Raw genomic sequence first — 23552 nt, forward strand, 5'->3', positions numbered from 1 at the left:
TTATGACAATAAAGATGCAACTAAATAGTGTGTAAAATGCTCTAGCTTTATTAAAGATTAATTAGTTAATGACACCATTTACAATCAAGATTTAAGTTAAAAAAAATTATCAGGACACTAAAATGTTAACAACTGACACCAAAAATAATCAACACAATCACTGATTAATCAGATTTATTATCAGGTAAAAAATATTTTAACAGAAACTTCAGCTTCTATCACTTCAGTTAATAAAGTATTGAACAATAATCCAGTTATTGATCTGTGAATGAATGAACTAATTGATGTTTCAGTTATCCATCAGTTATCAGTTACTGAGCAAAATCATGCAGGTCCTTTTCTTTAACCATATTTTTCTTTTTAACTTCAGACACGTTTCTCGTTCACATGTTGAGGTGTTCATGTGTTTACATGGATGTGCACTCCAAAAACAAACTAATTTTTAACTCTTTGGTTGCTCATCGGTGAAGATTTCACGGATGCTGTCGTAACCATGGAAACCACACTTCCTGCCAGCAACCTTGCAGCCGAAGGTCAGCGCATTCTGCAAACTTCCTCCTACAGACAAAACAAATTATATTTATTTATTTAAAAATGTATATATCAGCTGGATAGTGTAGTGGTAACTTTAATGTGGTATGATTTGGAACAAGAGGTTGGGGGTTCAAATCCTGGCCAGGGTGTGCATCCAATAAGGGTCCCCAGGCTAGATCCCCCATGCTAACCAAGCTTACCTCAGAATATGAATGAGAGATATGTGACTGAAGCCATACCAGCTCCAATGTCACCGAGATTAACAAGGTCTGCATCAGATGTTGAGGAACCAGGGCATACTGGCTACTGGAACTAGGAGGTTATGACATAAATGGACACGAGATGAGAACTGGGAACTGTTGGAATGCTACTACACATGTAATCCCAGTGAGAGGGGTTATATGAAGAGGATGTGGGACCTATGGACTCTTCGACACCCAACAACAAAACAACTCACGCAACTAGAGATCGACGTGGTACAACACAAATGCTACAGCAAAGGGGAGCCAGGATAACAGGTTGGGGGGATTTCATCATCCCCATGCTCCGAGATTGGGTACCAAGCCCCAGTAATAACTTGTACGCTGAATATCACAGCAGCTGACCTGAAAGATCATGGCTAAGTTTCCAACTTGGCCATGATGCTATACCAGCTGTTTCCTCATGGGTGACCTAACCCTAACCCTGTGAACAGCTAAGATACTGTGCAGGACCCTCAAAGACAAAGACTGCCCACAGGGTGAGCTGGGGTGTGTGTGTGTGTGTGTGTGTTCAAACATTTTTAAATCTTAAGTATATGCATGATAAATGACTGATGAGTAAATGTTATTAAATACACCAGAACCAGTATTTTTTTTTAAAACTAAGACATCTCCTACAGAAAAAAAAAAAAAATCTGTTAAATCCTTGATTAGAACTGAGATATTTTACTCAGGTCCTACCAACACAGATTTTTAAGTATCTCACCATTGGACAACGTGTAGATGACAGCGGCATTGAAGGTGTCTCCAGCTCCGAGTGTATCGACAAGATTTTCAGGAGGAAATGCATCAGAATGAATGATCATACCATCAGGACCCAAAGCGTCAGCTCCTTTTTCCGCCCAGGCACAGATCAGGATGGCCCTGAGAGAAGTCAGCAAGACACATTTCATATTTTCATTTTTACTGTTGTTATTAATGTTACCAGAAGGTGAATGCTGCTGACCCTTGAGCTCCACTCACCCCTGTTTGACTCGACTGTAGAGTCCTTTCAGAGCAGCTTCACCTGATTCGAACCCGAAATGACGAGCAACGTCTTTACTGACAAACACCTTAAGTACATAAAAAAATGTTGTGAACTCACTGAACACATGATGCACGGAGAACACGTAATAAATGGAGAACATGTGATAACATGTTCCATTTTGTCAGACAAAGCAGGTAGTTCATCTAGTGCAGAAACTCACCACATCACCGTGAGGAAACAGCTGGTATAGCAGCTCTCTGGTCTTCTCTATCTCTACAGAGATGGTAATCCTATGTTGCTGTGGCAATGTACTGTTATACATCTGTACCTGCTGGATCATCTTCACCTGCTCCTCTGCATTTCGGCCCTGCAGGGGTTAAGAAGTGTGACAGCAAACAAACAGGAAATCCCTGCAGTGTTCATCAGCCAGTGTGAGACGCAAGGTCCCATTTCACTTTGAAGTGTAAAAGTGTAAAGTTTTAAATGAATTTATTTTGCAAATGCTCCAAGGTCATAACAGACACCTCAAAATATTTTAGATTGTAAGGTAAAGACCATTACATAATACACAGAAAACCCTGACAAACAGACGATAATCCTATAAGCAAGCACTTGGCAACAGTGGGAAGGAAAAGCTCCCTTTTAAAAAGAAGAAACCTCTGGAAGAACCAGGTTTAGGGAGGGGAAGAGAGCCAGAGATTATAAATAACTACAGTCGCCCCTTGCTATATTGCAGTTCACTTATTGCGGCTTCATTGTATCACATTTTTTTTTACAAATCTAATTCAGATTTGCGTACTTTTCACTATATTGTGGGATTTTGGGGTATATAGCTATTTATATCACTCCCCATAATATGTTCACTCAGATGAAGAGATCAGTTACACCTACGCCTTAAGCAGAAACAGAAGTTATGGTGAGGGCAAAGAAACTGCACCCCCTGATGAAGTGCCAGATGAAGTAGTGCCTTCAGAAGAGCTGTGATGCTCTTCTCGGCTGTGCAGTATGGTACATCCATCTCATTGTCATCACCTTCCTCGCCATCAGTACTGCACAGCTATACAATTCATTATCTTCTTCATTCAAGTTGCAGTACAAGAGTGGGAAAGGTTTATAGGAGTATGGGAAGAGTTTATAAAGCCTTAAAATATATATAATAAATATTAAGCTAAATATAACACTAATGCTTTGCAGATTCCCCCCCAATCCAGCAGCCTAGGCCTATTGCAGCATAACTAAGGGATGGTTCAGGGTCACCTAATCCAGCCCTATTTATAAGCTTGATCAAAAAGGAAACTTCTAAGTCTAATCTTAAAAATAGAGAGGGTGGCTCTCTCCTGAATCCAAACTGGGAGCTGGTTCCACAGATGAGCCTGAAAGCTGAAGGCTCTGCCTCCCATTCTAGTCTTAAGTATCCTAGGAACCACAAGTAAGCCAGCAGACTGACAGGTGCTCTATTGGGGTGATACAGTACTATGAGGTCTCATAGTACTGTATAGTTCCTCAAGACCTTTGAGATGAAAAGAAGAATTTTAAATTCTATTCTGGATTTAATAGGCAGCCAATGAAGAGAAGCCAATATGGGAGGAATATGCTCTCTTGTTCTAGTCCCTTACTACGTTTCAACTGCCTAGGTGCCCGTGCTAGGGCCAGTGCTGGTGTCGGTTTCGATGAACTGGCAAAATGCTTAAGAACAGTCCTGGGTTTCCACCGTGCTTTGTGAACTGATCCTTTACATATGACTGTGGACAGGTCCTCGTCTAGACATGGAAGCTGAAGGGCAAAAACGTGGGAGAACACACTCCCCTTTCTTGTGCTACAAACATATTTTACGGTCCAAACAAACTACTGCAGCATCTGTGTGCACCACAAGGTAAACAGACAGTGATTAGGAGCATGATGATAAGTGCGCACTGTGGGGAGATAAACTATTTAGCATTACATGTATTAGTTACATTTGCTAGCAATTATTTGTATGATTTATATTTGTTAGTTTTATTTGTATTTAGCAGTATATACTTATTAGTGGTCTGGAATAGATGTTTTCCTTCTCAGTGTGCAGGCTGGTCATTCCTTAGGTGTGGTTGTCATAGAAACCAGTGTAGGAATTGTAAAAAAAAGTCAAAGGGTAAATTCTTTAGGAGAAGTGGAGGATGGGGCATATAAGCAGAGGAAAGACGGTGAGAAAGTTAGACTAGATGGGGCAGAGGGACAGGGAGGTAAGGTCTGTTCTCTAGTCTCAGACTGATTTAAACATGTTTTATGTAATATACTCTGTTAATTAATGCTTGAATAAATGTTTATATTATGACATGAGTATTTGCATGACCTGTGTGTTTCTTTTCACATCAACGAACCTGGGTGGGATCACTAAATTCGAAGTTTTAAACAAAGTAAAGATTTCTTAAAGTAGGATTGGAAAACAGATCCCAACAGCACTTTGCGTCCTTTTATCTGTGATATGAACTGATGCAAAGCAGCAAGTTCAGCCTTCGGGCCCAACCTAATTTAAAGCCGTGAAAATCACATCACTTTTCTCAAGTAATACACACTATGCAGTGAAATAGCGGTAGAAATCTTTATGTTGAGATGGCAGAGTCATGCCCTTCTGCTACTTGCATCACGTGTTCTTGGTTCGAGATCAGCTAGCTTGCGGGGCCTGAGTTGAACCTGTTATTTGGCTGAGCACCAAGTGTGTTTGCGGTGGAAAAACTGCTGAATGGTTCAAATACTGGCACCCAGTCGGTGGAAAAAGGGCCCCTGTCAGTTCTCTAGCTGCAGCATTTTGGATCAGCTGAAGGCAGTGTTACTGGAGGCCAAGGTAATGACATCCAGAGTAAGCATCTGGTTAGACACCACGTTTTTAAGATTTGTGGGGCCAAGCACAGGAACTTCAGTTTGATCTGAATTTAGAAGCAGGATATTAGAGGTCATCCAGGTACAGGTTGTAGTACTCGAAATCTGTCTTGGTCTCGAGACTGTTTTTTGATGGTCTCGGTCTTGTCATGGACTCGACCGCATTTGGTCTCGGTCTTGTCACGGACTCTGGATTTTATTTCAAGACCAGTCAAGACCACAGCTCTGGAAATATCACTAAATTGCCAGAATATTGTCCAATTTATTTGTTAACATCTTTGCTTTTATTGGATGCAAATCGTTTTGATCAAATTCAACAAAGACTGTGCTCCTCCTCCCTCTCCCTGGGGCACAGCCCCGCAGACTCCGCCCCGGCTATGTCACTGCTATTATCGCTGCTTACGCCTGTATCATTTCACCGCAGTTTGCAATCTACCACAGAGCACGGGCAGTTTTATTCACAATGTGCACGTTTGATCTCACTATGGTCATGCGTGTGCTACATAAATCGAAATAACAACCGGCATGAACACTAGGAGAAGTAGAAGGGAAAATGAAGATCAAAGGAAATTTCAGGCTTCCTATTCAACAAAAAAATCCCAGCATGAAACGTAAATACCAACCTTCATGCTTTTTGATACACAAACTGAAAATTTAATCCAAATTTTAGGGCTGCAATAATTCTTGGACTAACTCAATTCGATTATTAAAAATCCTCGACACAAATTTGTTGCTTTGATGTTTCGTTTCAACTCTGCAGCTCAGGTGTCTCCGTGTAAGCGGAGTATTTCCTCCACATTATTTCTCCGTCAGTGCAACTGATTTCCGTCATTTGGAAAAAAGAAAAAAACGACCCTTTAACACGAGTGGATCACTGAGATGTTTTTCCACGCCCCCACTTCTCTGTGCTGTGTGTGTGCGTGTTTAAATGTGCACGCGTGTTGAGCAGAGGATGTCAGCTGTTATTTTTTCTTTACGTCAGCTGTAACCACCAGACCAGACCTATAACCACAGTGTACTGGGGAAAGGGGGGCTGCCATTAACACTAGCAATCGTTCGGTGCCCCCCGCCCCCTTCAGTACAGAGGGGTTCCGTCAAAATGTTTTTTTTATCTTTAATCCCTAATTAGCAACTAAAAATAGAGCTGCAGTAGAAAAATAATTTGGAGGATGCTTGTGAATAAAAAGCATTACAGCATTAAGCTCATTCAGCCCCCAGTTTTTCAACAAAAACACAGCAGCAGCTGTTTTACATGCAGTCTGTATGCACACACGCAGCAAGCGCAAAGAGGCAGAGCCGTTACTGAGACAGTGAGCTCAGGTGGAGCGAAAGGAGCTCTTGTTCCTGTAACCACCTTAAAACCTTTACTGGGAAACAGCTGGAGGTCCTTCATCAACCACCTGATCAGCAACATGAAGAAAAGAGAACTTTGTAGCTGCTCCAGCCACCCTGTTTGTTTCACACAGAGAAACATCTGCAGTACGGAAGTTAAAATATGCTGATGAATTGTTAAAATGAAAAATTATTTCAATCCAATTACTTGATTAATTGAGTAATCAATTGAATACTTGATTACTAAAATAACTGATAGTTGCAGCCCTACTTGTATTCAGAAAGCCATAGTCAAACATTAGTTTTCAGCACCAGTGCCACTATGAGAGGCCTTCAAGAATAAAAAAAACTACAGTTCCCAGCAAGATGATGTCACTTCCTGTTGTTGCATTAAAAACGTGATAGTTTATGCTCACAACATGGTGGCTGATATTCAAATGTCGGAAATGCCTTTAGCAGCTGATTGTTAAAAAATCTGGATTATGTTTTTGTTGTGAATGTTTTTTATGGGATTTCTGTAAACACATTAATGGAAGGAAACAGCACTTTGGAACACATTAAATACAGCGTTGGGGTGAGAAATATTTCTTGCTAGAACCCTGAAGTTACCATGGCTGCCACCAATGGTAACGGCAGGGAAGTAAGTTGTTTCTCCGCCATTGTGCATTGAGCTAGTGGTGGGCAGATCGATCCTAATATCGATTCCAACGTTGGTATTGGTATTGATCGATATCAGTGTAATGAGATCGATACTTTGGCTTCAGTTTCTCAGACAGGAAACCCGGGGAAAGATATGGGGAAGACACGTGGGCAAATTGGCAACAGGCCAGAACTTGAGCCCATGTCGCCCGCACTACGGCATATATATGTGGCCACCTTGTCATGGCCGGGGAGGAAACAGGCGAGGAAGGGCAAACACGAGGGACTCCAGAGAAAGGCATAACTTAAAGGTATTTATTTATGTAAGGGAGACGAAGGGAAGACACGGGGAACACAGGAACAAGCAGGCACAATAACGTCACACGCAGGCACAATAACGTCACACGCAGGCACAATAACATCACACGCAGGCACAATAACATCAACGACGCGACAAGGAGCATGGGAAACACAAGACTTAAATACACAGAAGGTAATGAACAAATGGAAAACAGCTGGGAGGGAAGTACAAGACAAACTAAACCCAAAGCACACAGACCAGGAACCTACCAAAATAAAACAGGAAATAACTTGACACCCCGACTAAACACCTAAGGACAGCACATCAGTATGGGGAGACAGACACCATAATAACAGAACTATACATGAACATAAACACTGGGCCACCGGCCCAGGACCATGACACGCCTGCTCCACCACTGAGCTACCCGGGTGCCCAAGTGATGGCTTTTTAAGCAGTGGTTTAATTACTACCACCTTAAATGCCTGTGACATGTAGCCAACTAATAAACATCTATCGCAAGATTAATTAATGACAGGAGTTCTTCAAGCAGTCTAGTAGGAATGTGGTCTGATATACACATTGATGGAATACTTCGCTCAACAGAGCTCTCACTTTTTGTCAGCCTGGCTACAGTGCTGAAAAGAAACCTGGGGTTGTTCTTATTTTCTTCAATCAGCGATGAGTGTTAAGAAAACATAGTTTCTGATGCATCACAGCATTATTATTTTTGCTTTCTGATTTATAAGTTAAATAACATTATAATGTCACAGTGTAACCATTTGGTTTGTGGTTACCTTGATCTAAGAATGATTAATTTGATCATCATTGATCAATTTTTGGCAATTTCTCTCCAATTTAATGTAATTTTAATAAAAAGAAACTTCTATTAAAAGCATTGTTGTTTCTAAATGCACACAAACCCCTGAGCAGGTTAGAGAGATGTTTATATGGTGACAGATGTGTTCTGATTGGTTACTATGGCATCATTAACAGGTTGTGTTTAAATAATTTTTATTTTAAATCATGATTACCAGGATTAGTTTAATGCTGAGTTGGGATGGTTGTGGTTTCTTGGACTTTACTCACCTCCCAGTGGATCCACTTGAACTGATTGAGGTTGACTTTTGAAAAATCGTCTGCTGTGACATCAGGAAGGTTCCTGATAGATACAGTAGGAAGTGAAGTCAGAGCTTTTGGTCCTCATTAAAGCACAATAATACCCAGTGACTCCAGAGACACTTGCATCCCTCAAAACCTTAGATAAACTATTTTTTTCTGGATTCTCCTTCTGTGATTCCTGTTAGCCATCTGATGACATCATTATTCAATTCAATTCAATTCAATTCAGTTCAATTTTATTTATATAGCGCCAAATCACAACAGTCGCCTCAAGGCGCTTTGTATTGTGGGTAAAGACCCTACAAAAATACAGAGAAAACCCAACAGTAAAAACGACCCCCTATGAGCAAGCACTTGGCGACAGTGCAAAGGAAAAACTCCCTTTTAACAGGAAGAAACCTCCAGCAGAACCAGGCTCAGGGGGGGGGGGGCAGTCATCTGCTGCGACTGGTTGGGCTGAGGGGAGAGAAAAGACATGCTGTGGAAGAGAGCCAGCGATTAATATCAATTAATGATTAAATGCAGAGTGGAGTATAAACAAAGTAAATAAGGTGAATGAAAAGAAACAGTGCATTATGTGAACCCCCAGCAGACTAGGCCTATAGCAGCATAACTAAGGGATGGTTCAGGGTCACCTGATCCAGCCCTAACTATAGGCTTGATCAAAAAGGAAAGTTTTAAGCCTAATCTTAAAAATAGAGAGGGTGTCTGTCTCCCGAATCCAAGCTGGAAGCTGGTTCCACAGAAGAGGCGCCTGAAAGCTGAAGGCTCTGCCTCCCATTCTACTCTTAAGTATCCTAGGAACCACAAGTAAGCCAGCAGTCTGAGAGTGAAGTGCTCTGTTGGGGTGATATGGGACTATAAGGTCTTTGAGATAAGATGGTGCCTGATTATTCAAGACCTTGTATGTGAGGAGAAGGATTTTAAACTCTATTCTAGATTTAACAGGGAGCCAAGGAAGAGAAGCCAATATGGGAGAAATCTGCTCTCTCTTTCTAGTCCCTGTCCGTAATCTACCTGCAGCATTTTGGATCAGCTGAAGGCTTTTCAGGGAGCTTTTAGGACAGCCTGATAATAACGAATTACAATAGTCCACCCTAGAAGTAATAAATGCATGAATTAGCTTTTCAGCATCACTCTGAGAAAGGATGTTTCTAATTTTAGAAATATTGCGCAAATGCAAAAAAGCGGTCCTACATATTTGTTTAATATGTGCATTGAAGGACATATCCTGGTCAAAAATGACTCCAAGATTCCTCACAGTGTTACTAGAGGCCAAAGTAATGCCATCCAGAGTAAGTATCTGGTTTGACACCATGTTTCTAAGATTTGTGGGGCCGAGTACAAAAATTTCAGTTTTATCTGAATTTAGAAGCAGGAAATTAGAGGTCATCCAGGCCTTAATGTCTTTAAAACATTCCTGCAGTTTAACTAATTGATGTGCATCATCTGGCTTCATGGATAGATAAAGCTGAGTATCATCTGCATAACAATGAAAATTGATGCAATGCTTTCTAATAATACTGCCTAAGGGAAGCATGTATAATGTAAATAAAATTGGTCCTAGCACAGAACCCTGTGGAACTCCATAATTAACCTTAGTGTGTGAAGAAGACTCCCCATTTACATGAACAAATTGGAGTCTATGAGATAAATATGATTCAAACCACTGCAGTGCAGTACCTTTAATACCTATAGTATTCTCTAATTTCTGTAATAAAATGTTATGGTCAACAGTATCAAAGCTGCACTGAGGTCCAACAGGACAAGAACAGAGATGAGTCCACTGTCAGAGGCTGTAAGAAGATCATTTGTAACCTTCACTAATGCTGTTTCTGTACTGTGATGAATTCTGAATCCTGACTGAAGCTCTTCAAATAAACCGTTCCTCTGCAGATGATCAGTTAGCTGTTTTACAACTACTCTTTCAAGAATCTTTGAGAGAAAAGGAAGGTTGGAGATTGGCTTATAATTAGCTAAGACAGTGATGGGTCAAGTGATGGCTTTTTAAGTAGCAGTTTAATCACAGCCACATTGAAGGCCTGTGGTACATAGCCAACTAATAAAGACAGATTGATCATTTTTAAGATTGAAGCATCAATAATTGGAAAGACTTCTTTGAACAGTGTAGTAGGAATGGGATCTAAAAAAAATGTTGCTGGTTTGGAGGAAGTGACTATTGAATTTAACTCCGAAAGATCAATTGGAGCGAAAGAGTCTAAACAAATACCAGCAGTGCTGAAAGCAGCCGAATATGAAGATAAATCTTTGAGATGGTTATGAATAATTTTTTCTCTAATGTCTAAAATTTTATTTGTAATAAAATCCATGAAGTCACTACTAGTTAAAGTGAAAGGAATACTCGGCTCTACAGAGCTCTGACTCTTTGTCAGCCTGGCTACAGTGCTGAAAACAAACCTGGGGATGTTCTTATTTTCTTCAATTAATGATGAATAGTAAGATGTCCTAGCTTTACGGAGGGCTTTTTTATAGAGCAACAAACTCTTTTTCCAGGCTAAATGAGCATCTTCTAATTTAGTGAGACACCATTCCCTCTCCAGCTTACGGGTTATCTGCTTTAAGCTGTGTGTTTGTGAATTATACCACGGAGTCAGGCACTTCTGATTTGAAGCTTTCCTTTTCAGAGGAGCCACAGTATCCAAAGTCGTACGCAGTGAGGATGTAAAACTATTGACGGGATAATCGACCTCACTGGGAGCAGAGTTTAGGTAGCTGCTCTGCACTGTGTTGGCACTGAAGAGCATAATAATGAAGGAATTAGATCCTTAAACTTAGTTACAGCACTTTCACAAAGACTTCTACTGTAATAAAACTTATTCCCCACTGCTGTGTAATCCATTAAAGTAAATGTAAATGTTACTAAGAAATGGTCAGACAGAAGGGGGCTTTCAGGGAATACTGTTAAATCTTCAGTTTCTATGCCATATGTCAGGACAAGATCCAGAGTATGATTAAAGTGGTGGGTGGGCTCCTTTACATTTTGAGAGAAGCCAATAATATCTATCTAACAATCTAACAATAGATTAAATGCAGTGTTGAGGCTGTCATTCTCAGTATCTACATGGATGTTAAAATCACCCACTATAATTATTTTATCTGAACTGAGCACTAAATCAGATAAAAAGTCTGAGAAATTAGACAGAAACTCTAAGTAAGGACCAGGTGGACGATAGATAATAACAAATAAAACAGGTTTTTGATTTTCCCAATTAGGATGGACAAGACTAAGAGTCAGGCTTTCAAAAGAATGAAAACTTTGTCTGGGTCTTTGATTAATTGATAAGCTGGAATTGAAGATTGCAGCTAATCCTCCTCCTCGACCTGTGCTTCGAGCATTCTGACAGTTACTTTGACTTGAGGGTGTTGATTCATTTAAACTAACATATTCACCCTGCTGTAACCAGGTTTCTGTAAGGCAGAACAAATCAATACGTTGATCAATTATTAAGTCATTTACTAATAGGGACTTAAAAGAGAGAGACCTAATGTTTAATAATCCACATTTAATTGTTTTATTGTTTGGTGCAGTTGATGAAGCTGTATTATTTTTATTGTTTTTGAATTTTTTTGCTTAAATAGCTTTTTGCTGATTTTAGCTTTGTTTTTTGGTGGTCTGGGAGCAGGCACCAACTCTGTGAGGATGGGGTTTTGAGGGGATGGCAGGAGGAGAGAAGCTGTGGAGTGGCGTGTAAGACTGCAACTCTGCTTCCTGGTCTCAACCCTGGGTAGTCAGGTTTTAGGAGGGTTAATAAATTTGGCCAGATTTCTAGAAATGAGAGCTGCTCCATCCACAGTGGGATGGATGCCGTCTCTCCGAACAAGACCAGGTTTTCCCCAGAAACGTTGCCAATTATCTATGAAGCCCACGTTGTTTTTTGGACACCACTCAGACAGCCAGTGATTCAAGGAGAACATGTGACTAAACATGTCGCTCCTGGTTTGATTGGGGAGGGGCCCAGAGAAAACTACAGAGTCTGACATTGTTTCTGCAAAGTTAAACACCGAGTCAATATTAACTGTAGTGACCTCTGATTGGCGTAACCGGGTGTCATTACTGCCGACGTGAATAACGATCTTACCAAATCTACGATTAGCCTTAGCCAGCAGTTTCAAATTTCCATGAATGTCGCCTGCTCTGGCCCCTGGAAGACATTTGACTATGGTCGCCGGTGTCTCTAGCTTCATGTTTCTCAAAACAGAGTCGCCAATAACCAGAGTCTGTTCCTCGGCGGGTGTGTCGCCGAGTGGAGAAAAACGGTTAGAGACGTGAACAGGTTGGTGGTGTACCCGGGGCTTCTGCTTAGGACTACACTTCCTCCTCACAGTCACCCAGCCGGCCTGTTTTCCCAGCTGCTCGGGATCTGTTGGGGGGGGGGGGGGGGGGGGGCTAACGGCGGCTAAGCTACCATGGTCCGCACCCACTACAGGGGCCTGGCTAGATATAGGATTTTCCAGGGTGCGGAGCCGAGTCTCCAATTCAGAAAGCCTGGCCTCCAGAGCTACAAACAGACTACATTCATTACAAGTACTGTTACTCCTCGGCCTCCTTTAGCAGTAACTAAACATGTGACACCCAGAGCAGGAAAGTGCAGGAGAGACAGGAGAAGAAGCCATGCTGGTAGTGAGTCGGCTAAGGGCTAAGCTACTAGCTGAGCTAAGCTAGCGAATTTCTAAAAACAAATAAAGTGAATAATGTGAATACAGGTGATTCAGCAAAGAGTATGCTAGATAAAGTAGGTGTAGATTACCCTAAAATATGTTATCTAGATAGATCGAGTTATACAGATTTAACAGCTAACAGACAGCAAAACACTGTGCTCCGAAACAGGAACAGGAAGTGATACAATACCGCAGTGAGAGCCAACACCAAGCCAAAACCAGGTGGTTTGATGATTATAACATCATCAAACCACCTGGACCAATAAACTGCTTCGCTTTTTAAATCTGCTAAATTTTTTGGAACGTCCACAAGTGTTGAGGTGAAGCCTAGCAGAGAGCTAACAGTTTCAGCTTCCTGTGTAGCCATCCTCCTGTCAGTCAAGGAGGCACATCCCTAAAAATGCAAACTTTTAACCTTAATCCTATTTAAACAGGTGAGTTATAAAAAAAATCTTCCCCTGTGCAGTTGTTATGAGGAGGTAAATTTGCTATAGAGACCAAGACAGTTTTTGTAAACCTGCTTAGGGGTCACTCACAATTATCAACATTTTTCAAAGTGTCCTCTTTTTCAGACCCCCCCCCCCCCCCTCTCCCCAAACGTGTACAAAGAAAATGTTTATCTTTTTTCATGACATTTAATTTCACCTGGTTCTTTGGTATTTTAGTGTAATGGGAAGTCTCAAAAACACCCTGGTGTTGAAAAATTATGTAAATCTTGGTATCAAATGTACTCTTTCCTGTCTATTAAAACATCCATTCTCATCTGCTTATGCTGTTCAGAGTTGCAGGAGGGCTGGCGCCTATCCCAGCTGTCTGGACGTATATATTGTCAGCTGTATATATTAGAATTTATAGGGTGCGATAAACTGATTTAAATTTTAATTTGAATGTGTATTGCACTGCATTTATCCAAAATATACATGCCGCCACACTGTACACAGTGTCAGTGGAGCAATTAGTCATCTGAATAGCCTGTCTTGTGCCAAAAAGTATTTGCCAAAAAACTAATTGCTGGTATTTATATTCCTGTAAATGACTTGTTGACCTATAGTCTGTCAAGCATATATCAAACATGATCTTTTATGAATGATATCAATTCATTTTGACTCACAACGAATATTTCTGTCACATGGTAGAAGCTAAACCCCCCCCCCCGTCACCAACTTTCCCCCGCTTACAGTGCTGTCCTGAGCTCCCTTCCCAGACGTCTCAACCCCCATTCACACCTTTGTTCCAGTGACCTCAATAGGCCACAGGAAACAATGGAGCGGAGTCCTAAATTGGTTTCAACTGAAACCACTGATTAAATATGACCCACGCCCCCTTCACACCTGGGCACATGTGTTCACGCACATGATCAATAGAGGGTCATAACCACCTCCAGGGGACTACGCCCACAGGGGTTTAAATACCTGGGTCTCTCCACCATTTGGTTGAGAACTGAAGAAGCCTTTCGGATGAGAGGTGAAACGTCTTCAAGAAACAAAAAAAAGAAAAAAAAAAAAAAAAAAAAAAAGAAGTCCAGTCGCCTTTTTCAAGCTCCAGAGACTACTATGACCTGGATGACTGAGAATCTACACAGACATATACATGCTTCCCTTAGGTAGTATTATTAGAAAACACTGCATCAATTTTCATTGTTATGCAGATGATACCCAGATTTATCTATCCATGAAACCAGATGAAACACATCAATTAGTTAAACTGCAGGAATGTCTTAAAGACATAAGGGCCTGGATGACCTCTAATTTCCTGCTTCTAAACTGAGATCAAACTGAAGTTCTTGTACTCTGCCCCACAGATCAAACCCAATACTGACTCTGGATTCAATTTAATTCAAAAATCTTTATTGTCCCCAAAGGGCAATTATTTCTACAGTTCTACAGTTTCTACAGTTCTACAATTATTTGATATTAACCCCCCCCCCCCCCCTCCCGAGTGATCTGCTAAGAGGGCTGCAGAAATTACAACAAACATCACAGTTCTATAAAGAGTAGCCAAAAAGGACTGAATTGATTTTAATGTAGATACAATAATGCAGAGTCGTAAATATATTTGCAACATCATTTCTTCTTTTTATATATAAGCCCTTCATCACAGTCATCACAGTCTATTTACTGATGTAAGCAAAGATAATACATAAAAAAAAAAAAAAATGGAAATCACTTTTTGGCACAACACCGGAAACCTGAAAACTTCACTGTTCCTATGTTTTGTGTACATACACCACTCATACTGCGTCCCTTCATATGCTATGGCATCACCCAGGCCTCTCAGACCTCAATCTATCCTTTAGTGACTTCTAGTGACTTTTGAGACAACTGACAGTGAGTTTTCTTACACAAAAGTAGGCAACAGTGCCAGCCGCCAGTCCCCAGATTACACACAAATATATGGGCCAGCATAGATAAAAACATGCCAGGAATGTGTAGAATTAGTCTACATACATACCTTCTGAATAAAATCCACAATCATTTTCTGCTGTTTACTGCATACATTTTCCATTTTTGGAACAATGCTTCCACTTTCTTGTTGAATTTATCTCCGACTGCTTTGCCTGCTTTCCACACCTGCTGCGTGGCACTCACAGCTTGTTCCTGTCTGATATAGTCAGTAGAGTCTTTTTGTGAATCGATGATGGCCTGTCTTAGAGAATACAAAGAGGCCTTTGAACGGATCTGCCATTCTGGAGGCCATATCAATGCAGCCCACACAATGGTGCAGTGGTGTACAAGTGAACGAAAGTGGATGCCTTTGGCATTGGCAGTCAGGCGGCAGTGCTCAAATTACATAGTTCCGACCAACATTTTCTAACTATTTGAAAAGCATACATTGGGTGTTAATCCCCTCTCCCCATTGTATGGTTTGTACACTTTGGAAAATATTGATAATTGTGAATGATACCTTATTTCTCCTGTAAAGTTGGACATTTTAACAGGGGACTCACTCATAGCTGGATCCTCTGCTGGATGTTACATGAACTGCAAATTTTTGTTAGTTTAAAGCCACAATGCTGATACTTGGAAAACAGCCTCTATTTATGTAGTTTACACTACTGTGTGAAAAATCCTGAGCAAACCCTCACTTATTTATATTTTGCTAAGAAAATGAGAAATAGGTGCAGTGATTTACTGAAATCTGTTCAAACACACCCATGACTGATAGTGTTCCACTGTATACTTTTACTGCATTGGCAGTAAATGGGTGGCATTACATGGCAGATGAAAATCTGATGGTACTTTTCTGTGTTCACAATTCCATCAATTTTGAAAAGATCTCCAACAACACTGGCTGAAATGCAGCCCAAACCATGGCAGAGACTCCATGTTCAGGGTGGCTGTAGCTCTGAAGGTCAAGTGTGTCACCCATTAATCCCCTACTCATTGGCAGGTTGGTTGTTTGTTACCTGTCTGCTCCAGGGCAAGATATTGAAGTTGCTCTCTGATTTGTCCATTAGAGTGTGATTGGTAGATAGAAAGCACTTAGACCTACAAAAAAAGTGCTTGTATGAATGGGTGAATGAGGCATGTTGTATAAAGCACTTTGGGTTCTCAAGTAGAAAAGCACTCTATCAATTCTGCTTGCAAACACTGCCAGACATGACAGGCTTTATTAAAAAAAAAGAGAAAAAAAAAGAAACGCGCTATATAAGAACCAGTCCACTGGTACTGAAATTAACCCCTAAGTGTTCTGTTTGATCTGATTTAATGGAGGAAAAAACTCAATTGATTAGAAACAGAAAAACATATTACACAAGTTTTAAATTAAACTCAATTTGTTCATGCATCTTTCAAGGTTTACAGTTGTCATTAGACCAAATTTAGGGTGACGATCAGGTACTCATGCTTCCTGACGGCAGGTTCACTAAACACCTCAGTATGTTTGTTTTATGTTTTATGTGAAGTCTGAGGGGCCATGGCTCAGCACAGGCCTCACTTGAACCACTGATGGGTATGTTGAAGTGACCAGAAAAGACCCCAAAGCTAACAGCACTAAAACTGTGGACTTTATTTAAAAATATAGTTTTGCCAAAATTAAAAAAATCTGATTGAACTGCAGCTGAAGGTTATTGCTGAAGGGAAATTATCAATAATTATTTACAGCTGGTTGCATCTGAACACATCAGTGTTGATTAACCAGGCATGACCTGAGAAATAACACACTGATCAAAACATCTGGAGAAAAACTTGATCATTCTGTTTACAAATAAATACAAATCATTAAAGTGAATCAGAAAAAGATGAAAAAATAAATCAAAGCTCACATTAACATTTCAGCAGTTTTTTTGAAAATCCTGTTTGAATGCAGAAATCATGTGACTGTGCTGAATGACAGTTTCCCCTCTGTATCCTATTGATAAATCATGAGTTTTCATGATGACAGCATCAATCATCTGCCAGCTGGATTTTATCATCTTGACAGATGATTGATAATGCAGGTGATCAATTGGACAGACAATTATCAGTTCAGACAGAAGAAAGAAAAATAAGTCACCATTAAAATGAAAAATTTCTCTTTAGATTCAGGCCTTCATTTTCTACAGTAGGCACTGATGGACAAACTTTACTGTCTGTGAGAATAAGACATATCAGGCTTCAAATGTGCTCAAGAACACCTGCACGGATGTGTTTATCAGGCTTATTCTGTTCATAGAGGAAAATAACCTATACAGATTGAAGTTTGATTAACAAACTTATTTAAACCTCTGCAGAAGTTAAATCAGTGAAAATGAATTAACCCCAAAAACCACTGCAGAACTTCAAAATCACCAAAGAACAGAGAGGTTTGTGATGAACCCCAGTGAGCAAGCTAAAAACTTTAAAGAAACTTACTGACTGACGCAAAGGTTTTACGGACTGCTTCCGGTTTCTCTTTTTTTTGCTCATCTGTCAACGTGCAGATATCTGAACAATCCGAAAAATATTTTATTGATAACAGTGACAGGAAGTTAGGATGATACCAAAAATTTACCCTGAAAGTAGGGTAAATTTTTAAACCGCTGCAGAGCTAAAGACAAAACACCTGGAACATCAACTGAGAAAGGTTTACAGTCATCAGTTTCCTGCACGCAACCTTCATTCACAAACTGCTCTCAGAAACCTTTTTAAAGGTAAATCCCACTTTTACCAATTTCCTGTCTGATATTGTTAAAAGTCAACTGACATTTTCCCCATCTGATTGGTGAAGCCATTGCTCTGCAGTGGGTCATGTGCCCAGTTGTCATTAGACCAAATTTAGGGTGACGATCAGGTACTCATGCTTCCTGACGGCAGGTTCACTAAACACCTCAGTATGTTTGTTTTATGTTTTATGTGAAGTCTGAGGGGCCATGGCTCAGCACAAGCCTCACTTGAACCACTGATAGGTATGTTGAAGTGACCAGAAAAAACCCCAAAGCTAACAGCACTAAAACTGTGGACTTTATTTAAAAATATAGTTTTGCCAAAATTAAAAAAATCTGATTGAACTGCAGCTGAAGGTTATTGCTGAAGGGAAATTATCAATAATTATTTACAGCTGGTTGCATCTGAACACATCATGTTGATTAACCAGGCATGACCTGAGAAATAACGCACTGATCAAAACATCTGGAGAAAAACTTGATCATTCTGTTTACAAATAATTACAAATCATTAAATTGAATCAGAAAAAGATGAAAAAATAAATCAAAGCTCACATTAACATTTCAGCAGTTTTTTTGAAAATTCTGTTTGAATGCAGAAATCATGTGACTGTGCTGAGTGACAGTTTCCACTCTGTATCCTATTGATAAATCACGAGTTTTCATGATGACAGCATCTGATTGATAGTGAGGTACTTAGTGAACCTGTTCATCAACGTCTGAGGTCTTACATATCAGAGAGAATGACGGTTCGAGTTCCGGTCGACGGACAAACCACACAACAAGCACACGGAGTTTGACCTTCGACCTGCCAAACCACCGCTGACACATCGATGGCCCGCTGCGAGAAGTCAGCCATGATGAAACTGACAGAAAGACAGACAGGAAACATCATGTGCCCTCCAAAATAAAACTCAGACAGAAACCTGAGCTCTGAGTGATAGGAGTGGTGGTGCGGCTCCGTAATGATGATCCTGAAATAGATGCCGTTAGTGACAAAGACACACAAACACACCTGTTCATGTGCAGGATAGTGCGGCTTCCAGTTCTGATGTTGCTGATGACCATGGAGGCTGGAAGGAAGCACTGAGGGTGCTCAGACACCAGAGACACATCGATGCAGTACTTCTGAAAATCTTCCAAAATAAAACTACAAACAGGTAACTGTTTTCACTGACTATGCCTTTAAAATAAAACTACATACAGGTAACTGTTCAGAGAAGAGGCTTTCTGAAATGCAAATGCTGCACCTTCACTTGTTAAAATGAATCATTCAAAGTCAGAGGTGGTAATAATTCTGTTATCTGCTATGTTAATGTAAAAGAACAGAGAACTCGCAGGTATTTGGACAGTTTTCATATTTTTTGGCTGACTAAACTTTAAATGAAAGTACTAAAGATCTGACTGAAGTTCAAACTTTAATTTCAGGGGTTGAACAAAAATCTGTGATTAACCATTTTTATCTTCAGCCATGTTGCATGACAAGGTTGAAGATAGCACTGCTGCCTCAAAGCTAGAGGGTTAAAATCCACCATCTGTGTGGAGTTTGCGTGTTCTCCAGGTGCTCTAGCTTCCTCCCACATTGCAACACATGCAGTTAGTGGGGTTAGTCTCTGGAGCTTGAAAAAGGCGACTGGACTTCTTTTTTTGTTTCTTGAAGACGTTTCACCTCTCATCCGAAAGGCTTCTTCAGTTCTCAACCAAATGGTGGAGAGACCCAGGTATTTAAACCCCTGTGGGCGTAGTCCCCTGGAGGTGGTTATGACCCTCTATTGATCATGTGCGTGAACACATGTGCCCAGGTGTGAAGGGGGCGTGGGTCATATTGGGTTACAGTTGAAACCAATTTCGGACTCCGCTCCATTGTTTCCTGTGGCCTATTGAGGTCACTGGAACAAAGGTGTGAATGGGGGTTGAGACGTCTGGGAAGGGAGCTCAGGACAGCACTGTAAGCGGGGGAAAGTTGGTGACGTAATCCACCTCCTCTGTTCAATGATGGTTGTTCACAGTGGACATAGATGGCTTCTTTCACTCCTCTTTCAAACCATCTGTTTTCCCTGTCCAGAATGTGAACATTGGCATCCTCAAAAGAGTGCCCTTTTTCCTTCAGATGCAGATGTACTGCTGAATCTTGTCCTGTCGAGGTGGCTCTTCTATGTTGTGCCATTCGTTTGTGAAGAGGCTGTTTGGTTTCACCAATGTAGAGGTCCGAGCACTCTTCACTGCACTGAACAGCATACACTACATCGCTGATCTTGTGTTTGGCGGGTTTGTCCTTGGGATGAACCAGTTTTTGTCTTAGGGTGTGACTTGGTTTGAAGTATACTGAGATGTCATGCTTGGAGAAAATTCTTCTGAGTTTCTCTGACAAGCCTGACACATATGGGATGACAATGTTGTTCCTCTTGTCCTTCCCATTCTCTGTAGTTTGTGTTTGGCCTTCATTCCTGTGCATCTTAGCTGATTTGATGAAGGCCCAGTTGGGGTAACCGCATGTTTTGAGGGCTTTCTTAATGTGTGTGTGTTCCTTATGCTTCCCTTCTGCCTTAGAGGGAACACTTTCCGCACGGTGTTGTAGGGTCCTGATCACCCCAAGTTTGTGTTCCAGAGGGTGGTGGGAGTCAAAGAGGAGATACTGGTCTGTGTGTGTGGGCTTCCGGTAAACTTCAATGTTGAGGCTTCCATCTTCCTCGATAAGCACCGCACAGTCCAGGAATGGTAACTTGTTATCTCTGGTGTCCTCCCTGGTAAAACGTATGTATTTATCCACTGAGTTAATGTGACGAGTGAAGGCTTCTACTTCTTGGGTTTTGATTTTGACCCAGGTGTCATCTACATATCTGTACCAGTGGCTAGGTGCCATCCCTTTGAAAGAACCAAGAGCTTTACTTTCCACTTCCTCCATGTAAAGGTTGGCTACAATGGGAGACACTGGGGAGCCCATGGCACATCCATGCTTCTGTCTGTAGAATCCATCATTGTATTTAAAATATGTTGTGGTAAGGCAGAGATCTAAAAGTGCACAAATCTGATCTGGGGTGAAGCTGGTTCTGTTCAGTAAGGAATCATCTTCCTGTAGTCGTCTTCTGACGGTCTCCACTGCCTCAGTTGTGGGTATGCAAGTGAAAAGTGAAACCACATCAAAGGACACCATGGTTTCATCTGGATCCAGTACAAGATTCTGGACCTTGTTTGTAAAATCTGTGGAGTTTTCAATGTGGTGGGGTGTGATGCCAACAAGCGGTGATAAGATGGTGGCGAGGTGTTTGGAAATGTTGTAGGTGACCGAGTTTATACTGCTGATAATGGGTCGAAGTGGGACTCCTTTGTGGATCTTTGGGAGTCCATAAATGCATGGAGTGGCTTCTCCAGGGTACAGGCGGTAGTAAGTGGGGCGGTCAATGGCTTTTTCCTTTTCAAGTTGTTGCAGGCAGCAAACAACTTTTTTCTTGTAGTTGCTTGTGGGATCACGTCTCAAGACCTCATAAGTATTGTTGTCACTGAGGAGTGTAGTAATTTTGTTGTGGTAATCCGATGAATTCAGCACAACCGTGCACCTCCCCTTGTCGGCTGGCAGTATGGTGATGTTTTGATCCTTGCTTAGGGCTGTGATGGCCTTCTTCTCCTGAATGGTGAGGCTGGATGGAGGAAGTCTTGCACTGGAGAGAGTGGCTGAAACTTTCATCCTGATCTGTTCTGCTTCAGGATGAGAAAGTTTGTTATTTCTTATAGCGGTTTCTGTTGCTGTGATGAGGTCTACTATAGGAAGCTGTTGTGGGGCTATGGCAAAGTTGAGTCCTTTGGCTAGCACATTTTCTTCTGGTTTGGTGAGGACCCTGTCTGATAGGTTCTTCACCCACTTTCCTTGGTTTCCATTGCTTATTGTGTCGTCCTGTTTGTTAACAGATGAATGGTATGCCTTGGTTTGCAGAGTTTGAAATTTACGTAGTTGTCTTTCCTTGCCTTTGATGTGTTGTGCGAGCTGGGCTTTGTCCACAAATGTAAAAACATCTTCTGCGATGGTGTGAGGTAAGAGTGATGAGAGTTTCTGCTGAGTCTGGTGGATTTTGTTCTGGAGTGCATCTATGGTGAAATGGACCTGAAACGTCTTCAAGAAACAAAAAAGAAGTCCAGTCGCCTTTTTCAAGCTCCAGAGACTACTATGACCTGGATGACTGAGAATCTACACAGACACTTAGTGGGGTTAGGTTAACTGGTGATTCTAAATCTCCAATAGGTGTGAATGTGTGTGAATGGGTTCTGTCTCCCTGAGTTAGCCCTGTGGCAGACAGGCGTCCTATCCAGGGTGTACCCTTCCTCTCATCCTACGGCATCTGGGATAGGCTCCAACCCCCCCATCTCCAGTGGGCTCCAACAGCTTTCCATCAAACAGATGTAGAGTCAGCTGTGTACAAGAATGTCTGATTTTTTTGACAGCTAAAATATTTTTGTTCAACCCTCCTTTGATTAGACAGTGTGAATTTTAAGCTTTAACCTAAATATCTTCTGGTAAAATAACAAAAATGATGGTTTACAGATGTTGATCTATAATGCCGTCTCCTTCCCAAGATAAAGATAAAGACTGCTTGCTGTCATCCTGCAGTTTTTGGCTTCAGAAGATGATAGTTTGCCCAAACTTTTAACTGGACTGTGAATAAAAAGTCTGTTTGTTTACATATTAACTATGCCCCCCGCCCAAAAAACAAAACAAAAAAAACCTACCATTGTCTCAATTCAAAGAAAAGCTCGTCTTACAACTTTCAGTCTTAGATTCTACCTTCAGTCATAGATGATGACTGCGTATTTTGGAACATATGGATTTACTGATAAATGATTAATTGGTACTCACTCAGCCACAGGACCAGCTGACAAGGAGCCCATAAAGGCACAGGGCACGCCGAGCAATGACAGCACTGTGCACGAGTTTGAAGCATTTCCTCCTCGCTGCCAATACTGGGACAGACATCTGCAGGGTTAGGGTGGAAATTATGTTTAAGCCTTTTTAAAAAAAATAACAACTTGTTGAGTATCAAAGATCAATAGGGTTCTGTTGGGATCAGTTATATAAAGGAGGAGGAGGGCAGAGTCCTTCCTGAATCTCTGTTATAAACAAACAAACAGCATAATCAGAAATAAGCACAAAGCTCTCAGCTCATTGTGTGCCTGCTCATACAATATCACCACCAAGCCTTCCTCCTAAGCCCTAATTCTAACCCTAAGCAATGTCATAGTCACATTTCAGAGATTCAGCTCTCAAAACAGCTGATGCTAACAGAAGCTGCACCAGTCTGCAGTTAGCCTGTGAGCTAAGCTGCTATCAGTTATCATTAGCCTTTGAACTATCCTGCTTTCAGAGTTATCAGTAGCCTGTGAGCTAAGCTGTTATCAGAGTTGTAATTAGCCTGTGAGCTAACAAGCTAAAAGAGTTATCAGTAACCTCTGTGCTAAGCTGCTGTCAGAGTTATCATTAGCCTGTGAGCTAAGCTGCTATCAGAGTTATAATTAGCCCGTGAGCTACCCTGCTGCCAGCTTGAGCCTGTGTGCTAACCTGCTGTCAGTGTCTTCTTCAGGGTATTCGTTGACCACATTGATGATGTCGAGACATACCAGCCCCACACACAGAATCTTCTTCTGCTGCTCCATGTTGGACCACACACTCTGTGCTCCCAGGGTATTACAAACACACACTCAGCTGAACTTTGAGATATAAACTTCCTATGAGTCCCTCTCAGCTGCTGC

The 23552-nt window shown here is 41.2% G+C and overlaps 1 protein-coding gene across 5 annotated transcripts; it reads right to left on the reverse strand.

The window, feature by feature from the left end:
- On the reverse strand, positions 1-23552 carry khk (ketohexokinase). 5 transcript variants are annotated; one of them, XM_030728549.1, is made up of 9 exons: positions 23362-23552; positions 22663-22779; positions 18829-18963; positions 18545-18679; positions 7979-8051; positions 1982-2128; positions 1758-1846; positions 1501-1658; positions 1-558 (listed from the first exon to the last, which is right to left on the reverse strand). In XM_030728549.1, exons 1-9 carry the CDS (start codon positions 23454-23456, stop codon positions 443-445), a joined length of 1065 nt encoding a protein of 354 aa, XP_030584409.1. In that variant the 5' UTR covers positions 23457-23552; the 3' UTR covers positions 1-442. The 5 variants fall into 5 exon arrangements, with proteins under 5 accessions (XP_030584409.1, XP_030584411.1, XP_030584413.1 ...); XM_030728551.1 differs by lacking the exon at positions 18829-18963 and having other exon boundaries at positions 3-558; XM_030728550.1 differs by lacking the exon at positions 18545-18679 and having other exon boundaries at positions 4-558.

Source organism: Archocentrus centrarchus, chromosome 5 (genome assembly GCF_007364275.1).
Source record: "Archocentrus centrarchus isolate MPI-CPG fArcCen1 chromosome 5, fArcCen1, whole genome shotgun sequence".
NCBI classification, from domain to species: Eukaryota; Metazoa; Chordata; class Actinopteri; order Cichliformes; family Cichlidae; genus Archocentrus; species Archocentrus centrarchus.